The sequence below is a fragment of the Eulemur rufifrons genome, chromosome 15 (assembly GCF_041146395.1).
Source record: "Eulemur rufifrons isolate Redbay chromosome 15, OSU_ERuf_1, whole genome shotgun sequence".
Taxonomy (NCBI): domain Eukaryota; kingdom Metazoa; phylum Chordata; class Mammalia; order Primates; family Lemuridae; genus Eulemur; species Eulemur rufifrons.
The window spans coordinates 17,692,883-17,715,252 of record NC_090997.1 but is presented as its reverse complement, the minus strand read 5'-3'; the positions used below and the strand labels follow the sequence as shown (position 1 = coordinate 17,715,252).

At 38.2% G+C, this 22,370-nt stretch overlaps 1 protein-coding gene and 1 pseudogene across 1 annotated transcript in view; both read left to right on the top strand.

Moving 5' to 3' along the window:
- The first annotated feature begins 5,597 nt into the window (after positions 1-5,597).
- LOC138395822 (BLOC-1-related complex subunit 8-like) lies at positions 5,598-6,283 on the top strand (annotated as a pseudogene).
- Positions 6,284-12,446: 6,163 nt separating this feature from the next.
- Positions 12,447-22,370, top strand: part of RHAG (Rh associated glycoprotein) — a 31,031-nt gene continuing 21,107 nt past the window's right edge. The window contains exon 1 of the mRNA XM_069488152.1: positions 12,447-12,603. Within this exon, the coding sequence (XP_069344253.1) occupies positions 12,447-12,603 (157 nt within the window). The remainder of the gene's footprint in view (positions 12,604-22,370) is intronic.

Below are 22,370 nucleotides of genomic sequence, written 5' to 3'. Positions count from 1 at the left end.
CTGGAGACCATTATCATAAGTGAAACATCTCAGGAACGGAAAACTGACACCATATGTTCTCACTAATAAATGGGAGATAATAGATGAGTACACATGGGCACAAAGTGATATAAGGGACATGAGAAACCAAGAAGAGGGGAGGGCAGGAGGGTGGGTGTGGGATAAAAACCTACCTATTGGGTACAGTGAACACTATTCTGGTGACTGGCACAACAAAAGCCCTGACTTAAGCATTGTACAAGATATCCATGTAACAAAATCATTTGTACCTCCCTAATTAATACTTGAAATTAAAAAAAAAAAAAAAGAAAAAGAATGGTATAGTTTTAGAGCCAGACAGACTTTCATTTTAATTTGAGTACTGGAGTTTTCTAAACAGCATTAGACTTCAGCAGTCATTTCACTACTTAGTTTTCAAATTTATTTATTGACAATAAGGGAAAAAAACCTACCTTGCTGCAATGTTTTAGGGATTATAGTTAGCATATGTAAAGAGCCTGGCAGGTCTCAGGTGCCAATAGATGTTAAAAACGCCACCAAATTCTTACTCTGAAGATGTATTAGTGCCTAAGGCTCAGCCAGCTGAGGCATATTGATAAAATATAGTGGGGAGTGAGACCAAGTTCTGGAAGGAAAAAAAAAAAGTAAAGACCTTTCATAGTTTCTGGGAGGCCCTTCAGTTCCAACCTTATCTTTGAAAAGCAGCTTGCTCAAGGCCATGCCTGGCTTATATGACTCCACTTTCACTTAAGCTGTGTACTCCCCCAGGCCCAACTGCCAGGACATTAATCAGGCGGAATCTCTCTGGAACCCAGATGCAAATTTCTGTCCCCCACCCTCCTCCTCCACCACCTCCTCTTTCTCTAGTTCCTCCTTCTCTTTTGTTCATTATTTTATTTTTGTATAATGGCTTCCACAGTCATTTTATTAGTAGTAAATTTAGGGATACATGTTTGGGCCATAATCTTTCTTGGTAAAGCTGCGGACAGAGAATAGTTTTAAATTAAAACTCTTCTTACTGGGTGCAGTGGCTCATGCCTGTAATCCCAGCAACTTGGGAGGCTGAGGCAGGAAGATCACGAGGCCAGGAGTTCTGTGCTAGCCTGGACAACGTAGCAAGACACCCATCTTTAAGGCAACATAATGAGACCCTGTCTTTAAAAAGAATTAAAATATTAGCTGGGATGGTGGCACATGCCTGTAGTCCTAACTACTTGGGAGACTGAGGAGAGAGGATCACTTGAGCCCTGGAGTTCAAGGCTGCAGTGTGCTATGATTGCACCACCGCATTCCAGCCTGGGCAACAGAGCAAGACTCCATCAAAACAAAAAATAAACAAACAAAACTCTTCCCTGCTTTAACCAAGTAATCAAGGCTAATGTCACCAGTAGTAATGTATATCCAGATTATGTGCCCTCTGAAATGATGTGATGAGAAGGGCACTTCACCTCTGTAGAATTTAACCCAAAAATCCATAACTCCAGTCTAGTTATGAGAAGATATCAGACAAACCCCAACTGAAGGACATTCTGAAAAATAACTGTTTAGTACTCTACCAAAGAGTTAAGATTATAAAAGACAAGACAAGACTGAGTAACTTTCATAGATTATAGGAGACTAAGAAATCATGATGACTAAATGCAATGTAGGATACAGAACTGGACTCTGGAACAGAAAAAAGATTCTAGTGAAAAGTTTAGAGTTTAGTTAGTAGTATTATCCCAATGTTACTCTCCTGGTTTTTACAATTATAGTATGGTTATGTTAGATGTTAACATTAGAGGAAATTTAATAAAAAACAACAAGAAACTCTGTTATCTTTGCACCTCTTCTGGAAATCTAATATTATGTAAACTAAAAAAATTAAACATTTTTTCTGATTTCTAATGTTGATGGGCTATAAACATTTTGATGATTTTATTGTTTAAATAGTACACCTTCATTTTTATAATTCATTGTACTTATACAGAGGTGTCAATTTTTTCCAAAAAACTGCCTTTTGCATTTGCTACCTTGCTAGCTCTTTAATAACTTACATTTTTCATCTCTTTATGATTTATAAAGCATCATATATACTCTCACCTAATCATTACAACTGCTTCAGATGGACCAAGCAAGAATCCTCAAGGCAGGATCAAGGATGAGGAAAATAGTGACAAAAGCAGTTAAAGAGATTCACTTTATGGTATATGAGTTAGTGACAGAGTCTTTATAAGAACCTGGTTCAGTGCAATTCAACAATACTGTTTTTCGGCCGGGCGCGGTGGCTCACGCCTGTAATCCTAGCACTCTGGGAGGCCAAGGCGGGTGGATCGCTCGAGGTCAGGAGTTCGAGACCAGCCTGAGCAAGAGTGAGACCCCGTCTCTACTAAAAATAGAAAGAAATTATATGGACAACTAAAATATATATACAAAAAATTAGCCGGGCATGGTGGCACATGCCTGTAGTCCCAGCTACTCGGGAGGCTGAGGCAGTAGGATCGCTTAAGCCCAGGAGTTTGAGGTTGCTGTGAGCTAGACTGACGCCACGGCACTCACTCTAGCCCGGGCAACAGAGCGAGACTCTGTCTCAAAAAAGAAAAAAAAAAAAAAAAAAAAAGTAAAACAATACTGTTTTTCAAAAAAAATGGATAAAGAATCTGAATAGATATTTCTTCAAGGAAGATAAACAAATGGACAAAAGCACACAAAAGATGCTTGACATCATTAGTCTCATGGAACTGCAAATCAAAATCACAATGACATACTACTTCACACCCACAAAGATGGCTAGAATAAAAAATCAGATAACACAGGCATTGGTGAGGATGTAAAGATATCAGAACCTTCATACACTGTTCGTGAGAATATAAAGTGGCAAAGTCACTTTGGAAAACAGCCTGGCAATTCCTCAGATGTTTAATCATCCAGTTACCATAGGATCCAGCAATTCTACTTCTCAATATATACTCAAGAAAAATGAAAATATACATCTACAACAAAAACTTATACATGAATGTTCATAGCAGCATTACTTATAGTATTTACACTAGCCAAACTTGAAATCAATTCAAATGTCTATCAACAGAAGAATGGATAAACAAATGTGGAGCATCCATATAGAAGACTATTATTTGACCATGAAAAAGAATGAAGTATTGACAATTTAAATGGGTAAATTGTATGGTGTGTGAATAATATCTCGACAAAGTTGTTTTTAAAAATTAAAATTAAAAAATTTTTTCCCACCATGGATCAAGCCAGAAATTTTTTAAAAATGAATAGAACGGCTGTCTTCTCTCAGGATGCCCAAATCTAGCAGAGGAAGTAAAATAATTACATTAAAACTGTTATCTAGATATCCTAATTTTTAAACTAAGAATTGTTTTACTGCATAATATGAATCATTCAGCTGAGTAGTTCAGGCAATTATCCCCATTTTCAAGTCAGGAAAACAACACATATGCTACATATAAGATCCATTTCCTTAGTCTAACAATTCCAGGCCAAGATAATAGAAAGGAGAGAAGGAAATATGAGTCATTTACTTGATGAAACACTCATCTTCAGCAACAATCCTGATGCTTTCAAGGCTCCATCCTACCCTGGCTACAGGTAAGCTCTCTCATTCTGAAAATTTTGAACCTGTGAATAGCAAGGAGTAACCCACTAAAAAGGAGGATGCTTTTGTAGAATATAAATTCTAACTCAACATTTACACATGGTGACAATCAGATTTGAAGATTCTTTGTGCCTAATCATTGGTTGATGACATTTATTCATTGAATATGCATGTGGAGGTAATGAGTGAGTTATCCTCACTCTTTTCAAAGAAAGCACTACATTTTAATATATATAGTTACATTTAAAACATATAACATATGCTATACATAACATATATGTGTATATAACACTCCCTAATGGAATAGAGATATAGTTTCTATATTCTCTGATTTGGAAAGTACATCGACATATTTTTTTCTCAGTGTGAAAAATTTGAAGTTCATAACAATTTTAGGATTCTACAATAAAAAGTCAAAGTTTGGGAACATCTATTGAATAACCAAATGCACATACAAAAGGCTCTCTGTGATCAAGAGATATCCTAGTTGAGAAAGAGTGCTCCAAGTCAGAAAGTTAACATCTATCTTAATTTGACAGCACTTTCCAATTGAAGTAAAATAAAAAACAATAAATAGGAAACAGTGCTAGAGGCCAGGTGCGGTGGCTCATACCTGTAATCCTAGCACTCTGGGAGGCCAAGGTGGGAGGATTGCTTGAGGTCAGGAGTTTGAGACCAGCCTGAGCAAGAGTGAGACCCCTGTCTCTACTAAAAATAGAAGAAATTAGTCCAGCAACTAAAAATAGAAACAAAAAATTAGCCGGGCATGGTGGCTAATGCCTGTAGTCCCAGCTACTCGGGAGGTTGAGGCAGGAGGATCGCTTGAGCCCAGAAGCTGGAGGTTGCAGTGAGCTAGGCTGATGCCACGGCACTGTAGCCTCGGCAACAGAGTGAGACTCTGTCAAGAGAGAAAGAAAGAAGGAAAGAAAGCAAGCAAGAAAGAAAATAGTGCTAGAATAAAAAATTCCCTTTTTCTTGGTGTTACAGAAGTTTCTTTGATATTTTCAGTACCTTAAGATCAGTGTGAGCATAGTTATCTTACATATAAAAACAATACAATATAGCTGAAAGAAGGTAAATTTAGGAGACTGGACAGACTGGTGTTTGTCATGGCTCTGCTGTCGACAAGCTATGCAACTTTGAACAAGTTGCTTAAACTCTCTGAGCCTCAAGTCTATCATCTGTCTGTAGAGCTCCCTTTTAACTTGGAAAATTTAGTTTAATAGGCTTTGCTAAGGATGACTTCAGGGTCCCTCTAGTCCTTCTTATGCAATGCTGATCACATGACAGGCATGCAATCAACCTGTCCAAGGAGTACAGGGTCTCCTGGGAAGATTTTGACTGATGTCCCTGAACTTCTCCCTGGGGTTCAGAATTAAGGGGATTCATGGGTATAAACTAAGGTGCCCATGAGAATTACCAGGGGTAAGAACTGATAGGAAACATCCTGAGAATGATAAAAAGGAGAAGTAAGGCTGTTGGCCAAAGTTAAAACAGGCATTTTTAACCTGGGGTTCTATAAGTAGAATTCAGGTGGTCCATATATTTGAATAGGGGAAAAATGCATTGAACTAAGCTTTAGAATTTCTTTCTATTGTGAAGGTAGTAAATAAGCAACAGTATCATTTGTAGTATTTATGATTTTGTCACCAATAGAAATCACAAATAATTTTCTCTCATATTTTCCTTATTCCCGAAATCTCAAAATATTGTTTACACTCATTATTCCTACTTTGAAATTATACTAGTTATTAGAAATGTCACTCAATCTTGTTGTTTTATGCATTATAAACAAGCACCTATTTCAGGCACTTGGGTTTTATTATAGTATTTTGATCAGTGTATTTCAATATAACTAGTTTCTTCAGTATTTCTATGTATTTCATTTTGTGCACTTAAAATATATTTTGAGACAGGATTCAGAGGCTTCAATAAACTGCCAAAAGTGCCTATAGCACAAAAAATGTTAAGAACAAGTTTCTGGGCTGCAGTCGCTATGGGGGAACCAGAGATGCAGCTCAAGTGAAAGAAGTCACAGGCAAGTTCACCATGGGGGCTGGGCCTAGAAGAAAGGATGGATGGATGGAAGGAATGTGAGCAGAGTGAATGAAGGCGTAGGTGAAAATGCCTGCCCGAAGCTGCTTGTTTGCTGTGTGCAAAGGTCAGCTGTTTTCAGTGACTTGTAGGGATGTTGTTAAAGAAGTCAGCAAAGGCCCAAACCTTTGTCACCCAGTTAAGTCTTTGTTCTAAGAATTATTAGCTGATATCTACACTCTTGTTCCTTATCTGCAAAGAGCTATGCTTGCTTAAGTTTCTGCCTCCTTGTTTACTCCCTGACCTTCTGCATGTATCCTTGGTAATAAATAGGGGAAAGAACTTAACTTAGAAGGCCATTTTCTCCTTCAGACTTTGGTCTCTCCCCTTCTCTTTAAACACTAAGTGTTTCGAGTAAGTATTCCTTCGCTACCGAGCTCAGGAGTGAGAAGTGGCCGCTGCAGGTCACGGAGAGCATCTATGTCCTGGCCAACGAGCCATCCGTGGCCGAGTACAAGCTGCAGGAGCGCGCGCAGCTCTCAGAACCTGGTCGACAGCAGCGTCTGCTTCCGTAGGGTCGAGGGTCTGTTCAGACAGGCCGTCAGCATCCAGGACCACAGGAATGCCACTGCTCAGGGCCACAGGTAGCTCCGGGGAACACCCACCCCTGCTGCCAGGACCGTCTGCCAGCGCAGCCAGGAACAGCCACTTCTCGCTTGTTATAAAACTCCCTTTCCTCGTCTCGTGGTATTGGGTGACTTCTTGTCCTTTGGTGTCTGTAGCGGAGCGTTCAGTCACTCAGCACCCAGATCCTGAACTCTGCTGTGTGCCTGGCCCTGGGCTGGGCGCTGGGGACACAGTAGTGACTGAGACAGGCGGGCTCAGGGAGACACACAGACAAGAGCGTTTCAGATGCGCTGCAGAGGAAGTAGAAGGATGCGGGGCCTCTTTGAGGAGGTGGCCTGAAGGACAAGCAGACGGAGATGACGAGTGGACAGAGTTCCAGGTGGCGGAGCGGCAAGGGCAAAAGCGCTGGCGTGGTAGAGGAATGCTGGTGTGGCTGGAAGAGGCACACCGGCCAGCGAGGAGAGACGGGGCCAGGGAGGTGGGCAGGGGCCTCTCTCCACCCTGTCCCAGGGCAGCGAGAGCAGAGGAAGGCTTTGAGCCAAGGACCAGAAGATCTGGGAATGAAAAGCTTTTACAGTCCTTGCACACTGGGGAGAGAGATTTTGGAAAACTAGCTCTTCTTTCTGTTTTTTGTTTTCATTATAACTTAATAAACATGCATATGAACATTAAAAAAAAAGCGAAGGTCCTAAGCCTTGGACAGCTGCTTGGGAAATGCTGGTGCTGATTTCTCTGGTCCTGTAACCCTTCTCAGTATTAGTGATCTGGGAAATAATGATGACTGCAGCCGGTAGGCTGAAGAAAAAGCCCTAGGAAAGGGCACAGGGCCATCCACCGTGGCCCTGAGAACGTGCAAAGAGCCTGTATGGGAAGAAGAAGGACCTTTTCTTCCTAGTCATGTCCCATATGGCAGCAAGAAAGGTTTCTGTTTGTGCCACACTTGGGAAGAGAAGTTGGAAGTAAAACATCAGCGAAGCACCAAAAGCCAGTCACTGGTCTTCATACCAGCGTGGCAGTTGGGTGCTTGAGTAACTGAATATTTAAGACAATGGACCACGTTATGTTTGTAAAATACAAAAATATATCAAATTGCAGTGGGACTAAACAAGGTGGGTAAATAGGCACCTAACACAGTATCCAGGACATAGAAAATATTGAAAACATTTTAGCACTTTCATCCTCCTAGATCCCTCTCTCCCCACCTCTCAGCCCCCTCCCCACCACTGAAGATATACAAAGGTGGAGAGAGAGAATTTAAAAGCAGTGGTGATCCTGTTTCACTCTTTCTTTGCTAATGAAAATAAACTAACTCAGGTTAAAGTTTCTAATATTAGCCACATTTCGCATATATTCAGAAATTAAGACAAAGAAATTATGTCACTTTCCTAAAGCCGCGCAGCAAGTTAAGGATCAATCCAAGATGAGAACATGACCCACCCATTCACGATTCTTTCCAATTTTACCTCGCTTACTGAAGGCACTAGAAGAGAGCCAGCCCTGTAGCTTCAGAGGCAGACAAGGCAACAGGTAAGATTTCTATTTTGGAACACCTGCACCCTCCAGACTGTTCTCTTTGTGATTAGGAACTGTCAGCAGAGAGTTTTTTGTTTTTAAGGTTGTTGGCATCTTCAAGGTCATACTACCACGTGTCTATCCTGCCAGACCTTTGGTCCTGCCAAGCTTCATGGTTTGAACTTGATCTGCAGTTTTGTTCCAGGCACAGAGATCCCAATGATAAGTCCCCACTGTTTAAAACAAGGAATGAGCAGACAGCAATATGAAAGTTACTATTGAGATACTATGTCTCCATAATTTAAAATGCAATTTGTTATAGTACGGCTGTCCCTCTCCCCCTTTCTCACACCATTGGACTACTTGCTGAGGTTTTCCCCCTTCACGTCTGCTCTTGATTCAATTCACTCAAATGATATTTACCAATTATACAGTGTGCTAGGCTTCGTATTGATTCCAGATAATATATGATGTGCAAAAGAGACACAGCCCCTGTCCTCGTGGAGCTAACAAGCCAGTAAGAGAAACAGACATTTTTTTGAATTACATAGAAATACAAATGCTGCATAAATATAACACACAGCCAACTCTGCCGAATGTAAGAAGGTATCATGATTCAATGAGAGATAATGGTGAGAACCTAGTTTAAATAGAAGTCAAGAAAGGCTTTTCCAAGGAAGTGACGTTTTATCTGAGAGCTGAAAGATGATGTGTGTGGTGTCAGGAGAGAGCGTGTGGGAAGTGTTCCGGTTAGAGAGAACAGCTGTGTGGATTGCTGAACAAGAGGAATAATTCTTTCCCCAAATACTACGTGATACAGCTTATTTCAATACAAAGCTCTTAGTTCAAAAGAGCAACAAATCTGAACACCCCAAAGTGAGCATACTTTTACTAATCCACTCATGAATTGATGGGCATTTGGGTTGTTTCCACATCTTTGCAATTGTGAATTGTGCTGCTATAAACATTTGGGTGCAGGTGTCTTTTTTATAGAATGACTTTTGTTCTTTTGGGTAGATGCCCAATAATGGGATGGCTGGATCGAATAGTAAAATGTGGTATATGTATACCATGGAGTATTACTCAGTTATAAGAAATAACGGTGATATAGAATCCCTTTTGTTCTCCTGGAGAGACTTGGAACCCATTCTATTAAGTGAAGTATCCCAAGAATGGAAAAACAAGCACCACATGTACTCACCAGCAAATTGGTTTCCCTGATCATCACCTAAGTGCACATTTGGGAATAACACCAATTGGGTTTCGGACTGAGGTGGAGGGTGGGGGGAGGGGATGGGTGTATACCTACATGATGAGTGCGATGTGCACTGTCTGGGAAATGGACACCCTTGAAGCTCTGACTCAGGGGGATGGGGGGACATGGGCAATATATATAACCTGAACTTTTGTACTCCCATAATAAGCTGAAATAAGAAAAAAAAAAAAAAAATGAAGTGAGCATACTGAAGCGAAATCCTGCAAAGCGAAGTCCCATCAGCTGTACAGATATAATCTACTCCCCATGGACTGTGATTGCTGAACTGCTGGAAATGTCACAGAGAACTAAGATGCCATATGTGTTGAGTTATTTCAAATATTGCACCACTTTATTAGTTTAAAATCACATTGATTTATGATATTGTTTAGATGTTCTTACAATGTATAATTTGTTACTTGGTTTTCACAAGCTTGTGTACAGTTTCTTAATATAAATACTTTGCATTTATAACTTGTTGAAGTTCTCATAAACACTCTTTAGACCTGCAGTCCCCAATCCCCAGGCCATGGGCTGGCACTGGTCCGTGGCCTGTCAGGAACCAGGCTGCACAGCAGGAGGTGAGCTGTGGGCAAGCGAGTGAAGCTTCATCTATATTTACAGCCGCTCCCCATTGCTCACATGACTGCCTGAGCTCTGCCTCCCTCTTCCCTGCCACCCCCAGTCCATGGAAAAACTGTCTTCCATGAAACCAGTCCCTGGTGCCAAAAGGGTTGGGGGCCGCTGCTTTAGACCACTGCAAAACCAAAAATCAAAGTGTGAGGTGTACACATGTATTCCCATAGCTGAGCATGTGAACCCAGTCCTATTGTGATATGCTGTGAGGGACAACGGAAATAGGCATTTTCAAAGTCTTTGAGTTGAACATTTATAAAATTCCAGAGATCATTTAGTCCTAATTTATCATGTTCTATTGCGGAAAGGCATATTAGAAAGATGAAAAAAAAAAAAAAAAAAAAAACCTTGCTGCTTTTTAAAAAAAGAAATAAACTTACTGCTTTAAAAAAAATAAAGAAACATGTTGTGGACTTAAACCTAAGGTATGAAACTATTAGAATTCTAGAAGAAAATGTGGGAAAAACTCTTATAGACATTGGCCTAGGCAAAGAATTTATGACGAAGACCCCAAAGGCAATCACAGCAACAACAAAAATAAATAAATGGGACCTGATTAAATTAAAAAGCTTCTGCACAGCCAAAGAAACAGTCACGAGAACAAACAGACAACCTACAGAATGGGAAAAAATTTTTGCATGCTACACATCCGATAAAGGGCTGATAACTAGAATCTATTTAGAACTCAGGAAAATCAGCAAGAAAAAATCAAACAACCCTATCAAAAAGTGGGCAAAGGACATGAATAGAAATTTTTCAAAAGAAGACAGAAGTATGGCCAACAAACATATGAAAAAATGCTCAACATCTCTAATCATCAGGGAAGTGCAAATCAAAACCACAATGAGATATCAAACTTAACTCCAGTGAGAATGGCCTTTATCAAAAAGTCCCAAAACAACAAACGTTGGCATGGATGGGAAGAGATAGCAACACTCATATACTGCTGGTGGGACTGCAAACTAGTGCAACCTCTGTAGAAAGCAATATGGAGATACCTTAAACAGATACAAGTAGGCCTACCATTTGATCCAGCAATCCCATTATTGGGCATCTACCCAAAAGAACAAAAGACATTCTATAATAAAGACATCTGCACTCGAATGTTTATAGCAGCACAATTCACAATTGCAAAAATGTGGAAACAACTCAAGTGCCCATCAATATATGGCTTAATAAAATCTGGTATATGTATACCATGGAGTACTATTCAGCTATAAGAAACAGTGGGGATATAGCACCTCTTGTATTTCCCTGGATAGAGCTGGAACCCATTCTACTAAGTGAAGTATCCCAAGAATGGAAAAATAAGCACCACATGTACTCACCATCAGATTGGTTTCACTGATCATCACCTAAGAGCACATTTAGGAATAACATTAATTGGGTATTGGATAGATGTAGGGGGAGGGGATGGGTGTATACATGCATAATGAGTGCGATGCGCACCATCTAGGGGATGGACACCCTTGAAGCTCTGATTGGGGTGGGGGAGGGGCAAGGGCAATATATGTAACCTAAACTTTTGTACCCCCATAATATGCTGACATAAAAAAAAAGAAAATCTAGGGGAAAAAAAAAAAAAGAAACATGTCGTGATGTAGACTGTGGCCTAGCAGTCATTTGACTCTCCTCCATATTCTACAAAGAATTTTTGGAAAATGGGCTTAGGAAAAGGAAGTTTATTGAACTGCTGCCTCAGAGTTCTCAGAAACAGTTCTGCTCTGTTATAAGAACAGTTCCAGGATAGGGGCAAGAACTCCTCCACGTACCCGGTCATTTTGAATTGTTTAGTATCTTATTTACACTTAACTACCTCTCAGGATGGTAGAATAGCTATGTCCCTGTTTAAGTTCACTCCCTCCTTTTTTTAAGACTAAAATGTATATCCCAATGCATTTGTGTCCTTGTATATACACACTTGTGTAAATTAGAGTAAGGAGGCGAGATAAACATCCTAAATAAGCAATTGCCTCTTAAAGTGCTGTATATTCCCCACTGCCCATGGGATAATATTCAATGTCTAGCATTCTTGATACTGAATGTGAGGGTATTTACAACCCAGTCCAACTGCATTACAGCTTTATCCTCACCCCTCCCTCCTCTCCTTCACATCTCTGTGTACTTTACTTAACTAATTGCTATTCCTCAAAACATGCCATGTTCTTCCAAGCCTCATGCTGTTCCCTCTGTTTTATTGGTGAAAGCCTATTTATTTTTTAGCTCCCTTGTCTATAATTTCACATGCTAGTGTTCTTGGCCCAAGGCAAAATGTATTACTGCCTTATTTATGTTCTCTAGCACTTTTGTAACCACTATTACTTGTTTTTATGCAATCATTTTCTTATCTTTCTGTTTTTCCAATTAGACTTTTAATTTCCTCAAAAAAGTTAATAGGCACATTTTATTTTTTGTTTAGATTTATGTTTCCTATGGAGCCTTGCACAGTGTCTGGCATACAATAAGCACTCAAGCATTGTCTACTGAATTAAGTTAGATAGTATTCTAGACACCTGTGCAATAGATCATTTTTGTCATCTGACTTCTCCCAATCTTATGGTATAGTCTTCAAATCGGCATTTAGAACAACAGTTAGATTACAGGGCATAATTTTCCCCAGTGGGTGTGATGTTATAACCAGTCTTTTTCATTTTTTTCTTGTGATGTTTTTGGGGTGTCTTGAACGTGCAGCCTGATTGGACACACAGAGCAGTCCTCTGTTCTTATCAACACCTCACAGCCTGTGAAGCTCTCAGTGTGTCTCTGTCCTTCACCACAGACATGAGGTTCAAATTCCCTCTCATGGCCTTGGGCCTGGAGGTTGGCATGATTGTTTTATATGGATTATATGTTCAATACGAAACGGAGCAAAATATTCTCCAGCAGCTCAACACCACCAAGCCAGCAGACATGGGCAGATTCCTTGAGTTATATCCTCGTGAGTTGGCAATTTACTACTTTTATGCATTTTTTGGTTCTCCAGGTACTCAGAATGTGAAATCTTTGAACACTGTAAGCTCTTGAGCTCCTTGTAAAATTATATGATACTCATGAGTACTAAGGGTATTATATTAACATATTTCTGCTGTGGCATCTGGTCGTCTTCTCTGTGATTAAGGTATTTGGATAGAATTTGCATCTATTAACATATCATAACGGAAAGCTGAAAATTAAAATAATTGATCAGTTTTTTTGCATTGCCTACCTGTTGCTAAATGACCTTTTTTCCTTGAATTGGTCACTAGTTCTGCAAGAATAAAAGTGTCACAATTCCTTCACCCACCCCACCCCCAAAAAGAGCCAAAGGTAACTTTGTAAGAGAGTAGAAACTAAAAATGGAGTAATAAGAAGGAGAGCCTGTATTTGTATATCTCAGGGGTCCCCAAGGTATAAGAAGGGGTATTTGGATGACATAGTAATGGAGTTTGAATCAAAAAATGTCCTCAAGATTTTATAATATGAAAGGAGGTTACTTTGTTCCTTTGAGATGAAAAGAAAAATGTGGGCACCTAAAATTTTTTAAAAGCAGAATCCTTCCCTGGGAATGGTGACTGAGGGAAAGGAGAAATTTAGTTTCAAGTTTGGAAGGGCAGGCTATACAACAGTTAATAAATATGAGAATAATAACTACCATGTACTGTGTGCGTATTATGAGCCAGACATATCCATTACTTCATTAACCAGGAAGGGAGATGGAAGTATATCACTATTAAATAGATTATTTTTCTTAAGTGAGGCTCAAATAATTTTAAAAATCTAAAAATTATTTAAAATAGTAGCAATGTTTATTACACTTTAGGGCATATTCTAAGCTTTTTAAAAACACTTTGACACTTGTTTTTTGATTCCTACATTTTTTGAAGGAGTTAAGATAATAAAGTTGTTTCCACATAGAAATAATGGCCCAGAGCTACTAAGTGACTTAGCAAAAATACAAAATTGAAAGTTAAGGGCAGAGTTAGAATCATAAGTTGGGAGACTCAGATTCCAAGTCTAGTTATCTTTATGTTGTTTTGATGTCCAAGAGAGTTCTTGATTAAATAAATTTTATAATTTGCAAGTTAAAGAACAATAAAACTGAACAGAATTCTGTTCAACTCTGTATGCTTTTGTACCTTTCACTTATTCATCCGTTTATTCATTTAATAAATATTATTATTGAGTACCTAGTATGCATTTCAGAAATTTGTTCAAAGGTAAACCAAATGTAATACCTTTATTCTAAGACTCCACTGTCTGGTACACCTGTAAACAAAGAGATGAAATATAGTAAAAGAACCAAAATGCTAAAAATATGATCTAAGATTAATGCTCCTCAACTAAAATTATCTTAAGGCCTTAAGAGCTTAATAATTTGCATTATTTTAAGCTGAACTTGCTAAGTTCCAGTGTCGAAGCTCCTAGGTAAAACTTCAATTCAGAATTTGAGAGTAAAAACTGAGTTGGAGGGATGTTACTACACATGGTCATATATCAATAGCCTAGCAATAAATGAATAATTTCTAGAGATCTAGAATTGTTGATAGTTAACAACAGTGTGTTGTATAGTTGTAATTTGCTAAGAGGATAGGCTTAAATCTTCTCACTAGACACAAACACACACACCCAGTGGTAACTATGTAGTGGTAATGGATGTGTTAGCGTGATTGTGTGATCATTTCACAATGTACATGTACGTCAAATTGTACACCTAAAATATACATAATTTTATATGTCAATAATATCTCAGTAAAGCTGTTTAAAAATATAGCCTAGTAATCACATCACTCTTAGATACCACTTAGAGGAAACATAGAAATTCATTCATTTTATGATTCACTAAGAAAATATTTATTAAGCTCCCAATTCTTGTCAAGCAATCTTCAGTGTGTAAGCCCTATGCAGTGAAAAAAGCAGACAAAATGGGCAAAGTTCATGTCCTTGTGAAGTTTACATTCCAGTGGGAAAAGACATGCTATAAACAAAGAGATGTGTATGTGTGTATATACATATGTGTATATGGATACATATGAACACACACGTTTAGATGATAATAAAATGCCATGGCTATAAATGAAGCAGGATTAGGGAAATAAATGCATCTGGATAAGAGGGAATGTCCCTTCACCCCTTATCAACCAGGGTTATGTGAGAGAATTAACTCCTAATAGCCCAAGGCATCCATTGCATGCAATTAATTAACTTTTCCCCCATGTATCTAGAACACCAGAAAGTCAAATTTTACATGGAAGGTGGTCTTCATTCATTCAAAATGCTATCCGTAACCCAGTCTATACACAATTAAAATTTCCCTCTTATGTAAGGGTAGCTCTCAAGACTTAAAATTCTGGCTAGTTAAAATCTTCCAGTTCAACTATATTATTCCTGGTTAAAATAGTTTGTTGAATAGCCTGAGAAGCTACAGGCATGTGGTTATATACAGACATATATATATATAAAACCCTAGATTTCAAACGATTGACTCACATAAAGTTTGAGTAACAGCATAAGTCACTGGAGAGAAGATTGTTAGTATTCGTTATTAGGAAACAATCTTCAAGTCAATATTTTGCATGACGACCTAGTGCCATACACTGTGCCAAGTACAGGGATTCAAGCACAGAAAAGACTCGATTTCTACCTAAGTGCATAGTTCATTACGATGGTTCTCAACTGCAATGTGGTGAAAGTTTTGAGGTTTTTCCAAATAAGCAAAATAGAATATTAACTTATATTTCAAGTAAATTAAAATGATACAAGTTTATTCTCTGTTCCTCTTACTTGTATTTTGCTATGCTTTTTTGAATAGTAGAGAAAGAAATGATGCTACACAACCCTTGGAGTGGCACACATCCCTAGGCACAATCATCAAAGTGTGTGCATATGTGAATATCATGTTTCATGTCACGAATGAACCCTGAGATACTCATTCGAGAAACTAGCGATACTCTATGGATTTTGGATTTCATGATACCTAACAAAGTGTTGGTCACTCTGTTGAGACAAATAATTTGACAAGGACTGAAGCTTGACCATGACTGTCAACTAATCCTTACTAACATGTAGACAAACTGGAGAAAACTAGAATTTAAAGAAAATGCCCTTGTAGGACTGTTTACATTTTATTAGAGACTCTACAGATGCTAGGTCTTTAATATCTAAGGGACATTAAAACAGTATCAGTGATCTTTTTGTACTCTGGGACATTAAAATCTTTTAGTCTGTCTTGTAATTCAAATGGATCATTTACCCATATGAGATTTTGTAATACCATGCATTGTTCATTTGAAAAATATTGATTCACTGAGTACACAGATCTTTCAAATGTTGACACATTTCGTTACACAATATCAAAAAAGGATATTTGTTAATATTGCCAACAGTCTTGCCAGAAAAGCCTTATGAAGTATCAGGAAGTTGATAAGCTTGCAGGCAGACACAAATTTTCTAAAATTCTAATTATTTAAAAACTCAGACTGTATCACAACAATAAATATTGTCAGTTCTTTTAATTGAGTGATGCCTCATTCCATGCATTTTTTTGGAAAATGTCTGCCAAATACCCATGTCTGAGAAACCACAATTTATATGTCAGTCTTTCTGTCAAGTAACACAGAATTCCACTAAAAAGTTACTTTTTCAGTTTTCAACTCAATCAGTCACAAAAGTACTTTAATTCTGAGATGCCATCACTTTTCAGTAGTACTGTATGCATATTTGCATTTCATCACGCCGATACATACATATTGAGAAGACACGTATGAGGGGATCAATAGTTAATAAAATTAACAATTTTTACTGCTTCATCTAGGATTTCTTAAGTAAAACTGACTTTTTTTCCCTGCAAGTTTGTGGTGATGAAGAACCACGACTACTGTTACAGTTTGATGCTGCTGCTTTCATTTATGCTCAAGTGCCAGCAGTTTACAAGCCATTGTTTCTTACCGTCTGTGTACATATCATCACGGTGGAAAAGAAAGTAACCTCTTAGAATTATCATGAAAATAGTTATGATCTCTCAGACTCCCTGAAAGTGTCTCTGAGACACCCAGATGTCTCTGGATCCCACTTTTGGGACTGAGTATATATAGGTAAGCTGGCAAAGGATCTGCTCAGCACTCAAAATTATTTTATGACATTCTATATATAAATGAATTAAGTACAATAATTTATTTTGAAAAATCTACATTTAAGAATCTGTCCCTGTATTTATTCAGCTTATTTTTCACTGAAAGATTCAGCAAATCTTCATGTTACAGGCAAAGGATAACTGATATGTGCAGTGCAAGCAATTCCTAGGAAATTCATTGCTGCCATTCTGTTACCTGGAATTGATATTGTTCCTGAATTAATATACTGTGTATAATATGTGATCTAAAAATAAGATACCAGTCTCTAGCAGAACTCCTAAGCTGCCTTTGAATTGAATAGCTCTGTCTATTTAAAAGAGTGGAAGCAATGGGCATGATTAGGACCCAAACCTCCCACTCAGGGGCTCAATGGAGAAATTGCTGATTCCAGATCGGGGGCAAAGAAAGCACAAGGTAAGCCAAGTGCTTAAAGACTAATGGGATCATGTTAAAAGAACACAGGATCCTGCTTGAAGGGGCACCCATTGGCCAAATTAGGAATAAATGGAGCACTAAAGATAATAATGATATGATGGTAATAGAAATTGAAGTAAAGAAAAATGGATTCAATAAGTCCATAGAAACATTCCACAAAAGGAAGAAAGGGGCCCGGAATGGTGGCTCACGCCTGTAATCCTAGCACTCTGGGAGGCTGAGGCAGGAGGATGGCTCAAGGTCAGGAGTTTGAGACCAGCCTCAACAAGAGCAAGACCCCATCTCTACTAAAAATAGAAAGAAATTAGCTGGAAAACTAAAAATATATAGAAAAAAATTAGCCAGGCATGGTGGCACATGCCTGTAGTCCCAGCTACTCGGGAGGCTGAGGCAGGAGAATTGCTCGAGCCCAGGAGTTTGAGGTTGCTGTGAGCTATGATGATGCCACTGCACTCTACCCAGAGTGACCCAGTGAGACTCTGTCTCAAAAAAAAGGGGGGGGGGGGAGAGGGGAGAAGGAGGAAGCTCTTCTTCATAGAAGGATGCCTGCTAATAAATAAAAAGGAGTACAGTGATAGATATAGAAAATTATAATTTTGAAATTAACAATGTCATAATTCACTGCAGCAAAGGTTTATGAATGGATGCTAAAACCACTGAGTAAAAAATTTGGGAGAACATCACATTCTCATGGTGTGAAATAATCCCCCAAAGATTACTTGTTACTTACAGGGTAAAAGGTACATTTATAATGGAGAGATCTAGCAGCACAACCTTAACCAAGTAATCAAACTTGCCGTTACCAGTAACAGGAAAAACAAATTATGTGCCTCCAGCTATGATCCAATGGGAAGTACCCAATACCACCTGATTCTAATCATGGTGAAATAAACAAATCCAAACTGTGGGGCATTCTGCACAAAAGACAAAGCAACACCACCAATAAAAAGCATGAGGGAAAACTGCTCTAAATGAAAGGAGTCCAAAGAAACACGACAAAGAAAGAAAATGTATGAAACCTGAATGGATAATGAATCAAAAAGTTCTGTAAAAGGACAGTTTGGACATAGTTGGAGTAATTTGAACATAATTCTGTATTAGATACTATTATGTGCTGATGTCACATTTTCTTGGTTGTGATGATAATTTTGAGGCTGTTTGGAATGTCCTTCACTAGGAGGTTCATGTTAACGTGGTTTGGAACAAACTGTCACCTTACTTTCAAATGGTTTAGGAGAACATACATATATATAATATATACACATATATAAAAATATTTATATATGTATACATAATATACATATGCACATACATAAAGAAAAGGAGAGAAAGCAAATATGAAAAATAATAATTGATAAAGCTAGGTAAATGGTACATACATATTCATTGTATTAGCTTTTCTAAATATTTAAAATATGTGAAAATAAAGTATTTGAAGTGGGGAGGGAAGATGCCACCCTAAAGATATTATTCTCTCAGAAAACATGAGTTCAGACTGGTTCTGACTCATGGTTCACAACACTGGTTCAAAAGACTGGACCTCACTAAGACCAAAAAGTGACATGTATAGCAAACTTACTTTGCCAGCCTTGAACCATTAAAAACCAAAACAAAATGAAATAAGAAAGCCGATCCATCTCTAATTGGACAGTGAGCTTTGAAATTTTCACTAGTTAGTCTAGAAACACAAGTTTTCTGATTCAGAGCTTTGTAGTCCCGATTAGACAAATTCTCAGTAGCCCTCACCTGTGATCCATTTATTCATGAATAACCGAGGCATTTCCTACAAAGTGCCAGGTGCCAGACTTCCTGCTGGGTTCTATCAAAGACAAGCCACCTGATGATTCCTACCTTAAGATTTGCATTCACTTTTTCCATTAACAGTCTATTTGAATAAATGATAAGTGAGCACACAAAGAAACTAAATAGACAAACATATAATTAAATAAAATAAGAGGAATATGCACAATGTAACACCTGTGTCCAGTAACATAGTGCAGAAGATCTGATCAAAAGATGTCTAGAAGTTTGCCAGGTAAAGAAGTGTTGGGTGTGGGATCAAGAGGACATTCTAGGCAGCAGATATATGCAGGAAATAGAGAAAAAGGATGGTTTTGTTTAATTTTAATTTTGTTTGCTTTTGGTAGAGAGAGAGTTAGAATAATCAATTGCATTTTAAACACATTCAGTTATCAGGGCTTGCAAGATATTCTATTGCAAGCTAAATGTGGAAGTAAAACAGAACAAAAATAACAAAATAATTTAAACCTTATACTAATGAAAGGGATGATGATGATGGTGATTGTATCCTGGCAGGTTCTGGTTTCCAGTGTCAAATTCAAATTTCTTTTTAGCAGCAAAGTAGCACAAATTTTAAATTATGATAAAATCACTGATTATAATGATGTGAATTTGTCCAAGGCACTGTGCTAACTCACTTTGCATTCATTTTCTAATCCTCAAACCAACCCTTAGAACATACATGTTAAGAAGAACTTTATCATGCCTATGATAAAGTTGGGCTTTAGAGAGATTAAGAAGTTTGCCCAAAGTCAAATGTTTAGTAAATAAATTCCAGCCCTGGTTGTTTGCCTCCAAAACCTGTGCTTTAACCACTACATTACGTGAGCAGCATTGTTTAGCAGGTAGGAATTTAGGCTAGATCTGTCTACATGAACTTATTGTGGCCAACAGATTTGTCAAAATACTTTTTGGTTTCCACTAACATCGGTCATCTTTTAAAAGGCAAGAATATATTCTTTGTGGGGTAATGAGTTTACTCAGTGAAAATAACAAGACGAGTGATCTTATTTTGCCGTATTCTGAACGAATTGTAGAGTTCAAAGCAATTGCTGAAGATTTCCAAGATACGGCACTGTGAGCTTAAAGTCTCTCCTATATAGATGAAACATATTTTTACATAGCTGATAACATGGGATTTTTTTCATTTATGTCGTCAAATAGGAGGCAAAGAAACAGGTTTGTCTATTTGAAAATGGTTAAATATTATGGATCCTGAATTTGATAATCTTCTTAACACATATCAATACTGAAATATAAAAGCTTACTATGTGTTATGTCCACACTAGAGTTGTATATATTTTTTTCTGTATTTATTTAATACCTACTCTGTTCCAGGTACTGGAGACATGAGGAAGTAAATAAGACAAAATCCATGCCCTCATGGAGTCTTATGGAATGGAATTATTCGCATTTTACAGATGAGGAAACTGAGGTTCAGGGAGATTTGTTGGTTATCCAAGGGCACACAGCTAGCAAGCAATTCAAATAGAACATGAATTACTGTCATAGGGCTAACACCGTGTTCTTGTTTAGTGTGCTACTTCCCTAAAATGTAAAGGACAAAACTTATCCCAGCCCAGGAGACAGGAATTCTAAGAGCATTGTGGGATTCTAATGCCTTCAAATTTCTCCGCTTTCATATTTTTACATATCTCCATTTATTTTCTGTTAGCAATTTTCAGGAAAATCTATGAAACAAAAACACAGTGTTACTATGATCTCAGGGAACAGCAAGAAATGGGAGAAGGGAACAAGAAGAAACCGGGCACCCGGTTCCATCCCCCACTATCATTGCTCAAAACAAAGAGTGCAATTTGCTGTGCTACTGAGCAGGAATTCTTAAGCATATCAAGCGAGCATTTTTCTCCTTTGGTCCAAAATGTGTAAAGAAAAGGAAAGCTGTGCAGTACGCTGAATCCTGAAAACCATAGTTTGACTTAGATGGAGGTTTCTCAACAGCAGCACTGTTGACATTTTGAACCAGATAATTTCTTGTGGGAAGCTGCCCGGTGCACTGTAGGGCGTTCAGCAGCGTCCCTAGCTCTACTCTCCGGGCTTAGCAGACCACCCCAGCCCCTCAAATTGCAACAACCAAAAGCGCCTCCAGACTTTGTCCAATGTACTCTGGGAGCTAAAATCACCCTTGTTGAGAATCAGAGATTTAGACAAGTCTTGAAAATCCCCCAAACGTGTTGGAAGACTTCCCCAAAGTGCAAACCCCTAAAAAAAATTCTTTTATCTCTACAAAGTGGACACTTTATTTCTTTAATGGCAGAGCCTTGCACCGCAAAACTGAACTTGTAGCCCTCTCTCTGGTCTCCACTCACAAACCCTTAAAACAGGATGAAAGATAATACATAGTTGTTTACAAACATTTTTATTCATACATTTCTTGCAGAATCATCTGTCTATACAGCTTTCACAATTTTGTAAGCGCTCGTCAGCAACTTAAATAATAGATTAGGTTCTTAGGCCCCCTTGTGGCGAAAAGCGGTAACAACAATTAGATCAGAGAAGTGGGGGGAAAGAAGACAAAAAAAATATTGAAGCGCAATTAATACATGAAATTCCTCCCCCCACCCCTAAAAAACGTCTGGTTTTCCATCAAAGGGAAAGGGGGATGGAATATACAAAATAATTACTCCCTGTGTGAGACATGACAAAATTAAATGAAACATTTTTTTTTAAATGAGTTGATGACTGCCCACTTTAAAATCAGTAGATTACATAGGGAACAAGATGGCTCTAAGTCAGGCCTGTAATCCTAGCACTCTGGGAGGCAGAGGCAGGAGGATCGCTTGAGGTCAGGAGTTCAAGACCAGCCTCAGCAAGAGCGACACCCCCCCCCATTTAAAAAAAAAAAAAAAAGAAAAAAGAAATTAGCCAGCCAACTAAAAATAGAAAAAAATTAGCCGGGCATGGTGGCGCATGCCTGTAGTCCCAGCTAGTCAGGAGGCTGAGGCAGGAGGATCACCTGAGCCCAGGAGTTTGAGGTTGCTGTGAGCTAGGCTGATGACACTGCACTCTAGCCTGAGCAAGAGAATGAGACTCTGTCTCAAAAAAAAAAAAAAAAAAAAGAAAAGAAAAGAAAAAAAGGCTGCTCTAAGAAAAAATATTTAGGAAAATAATTTTGTGTAAGTTTTAAAAATGAAACAAGTAAAACTTGGTCCTTATTTGTTTTCTGACTTTGTGACTATAAACCATTGACCTAACTTCTCTGGCTCTTGGGTCCTAATCAAAAAATAAAATAAAGTAAATAAAACAAATTGTAGAGCTAGAAGACACTTTGGACATCATCTAATCCAAACCTTTCTTAAAGGAGGAGAAAACTGAGTCCAGTGAGGTTTAGTAAAATCAT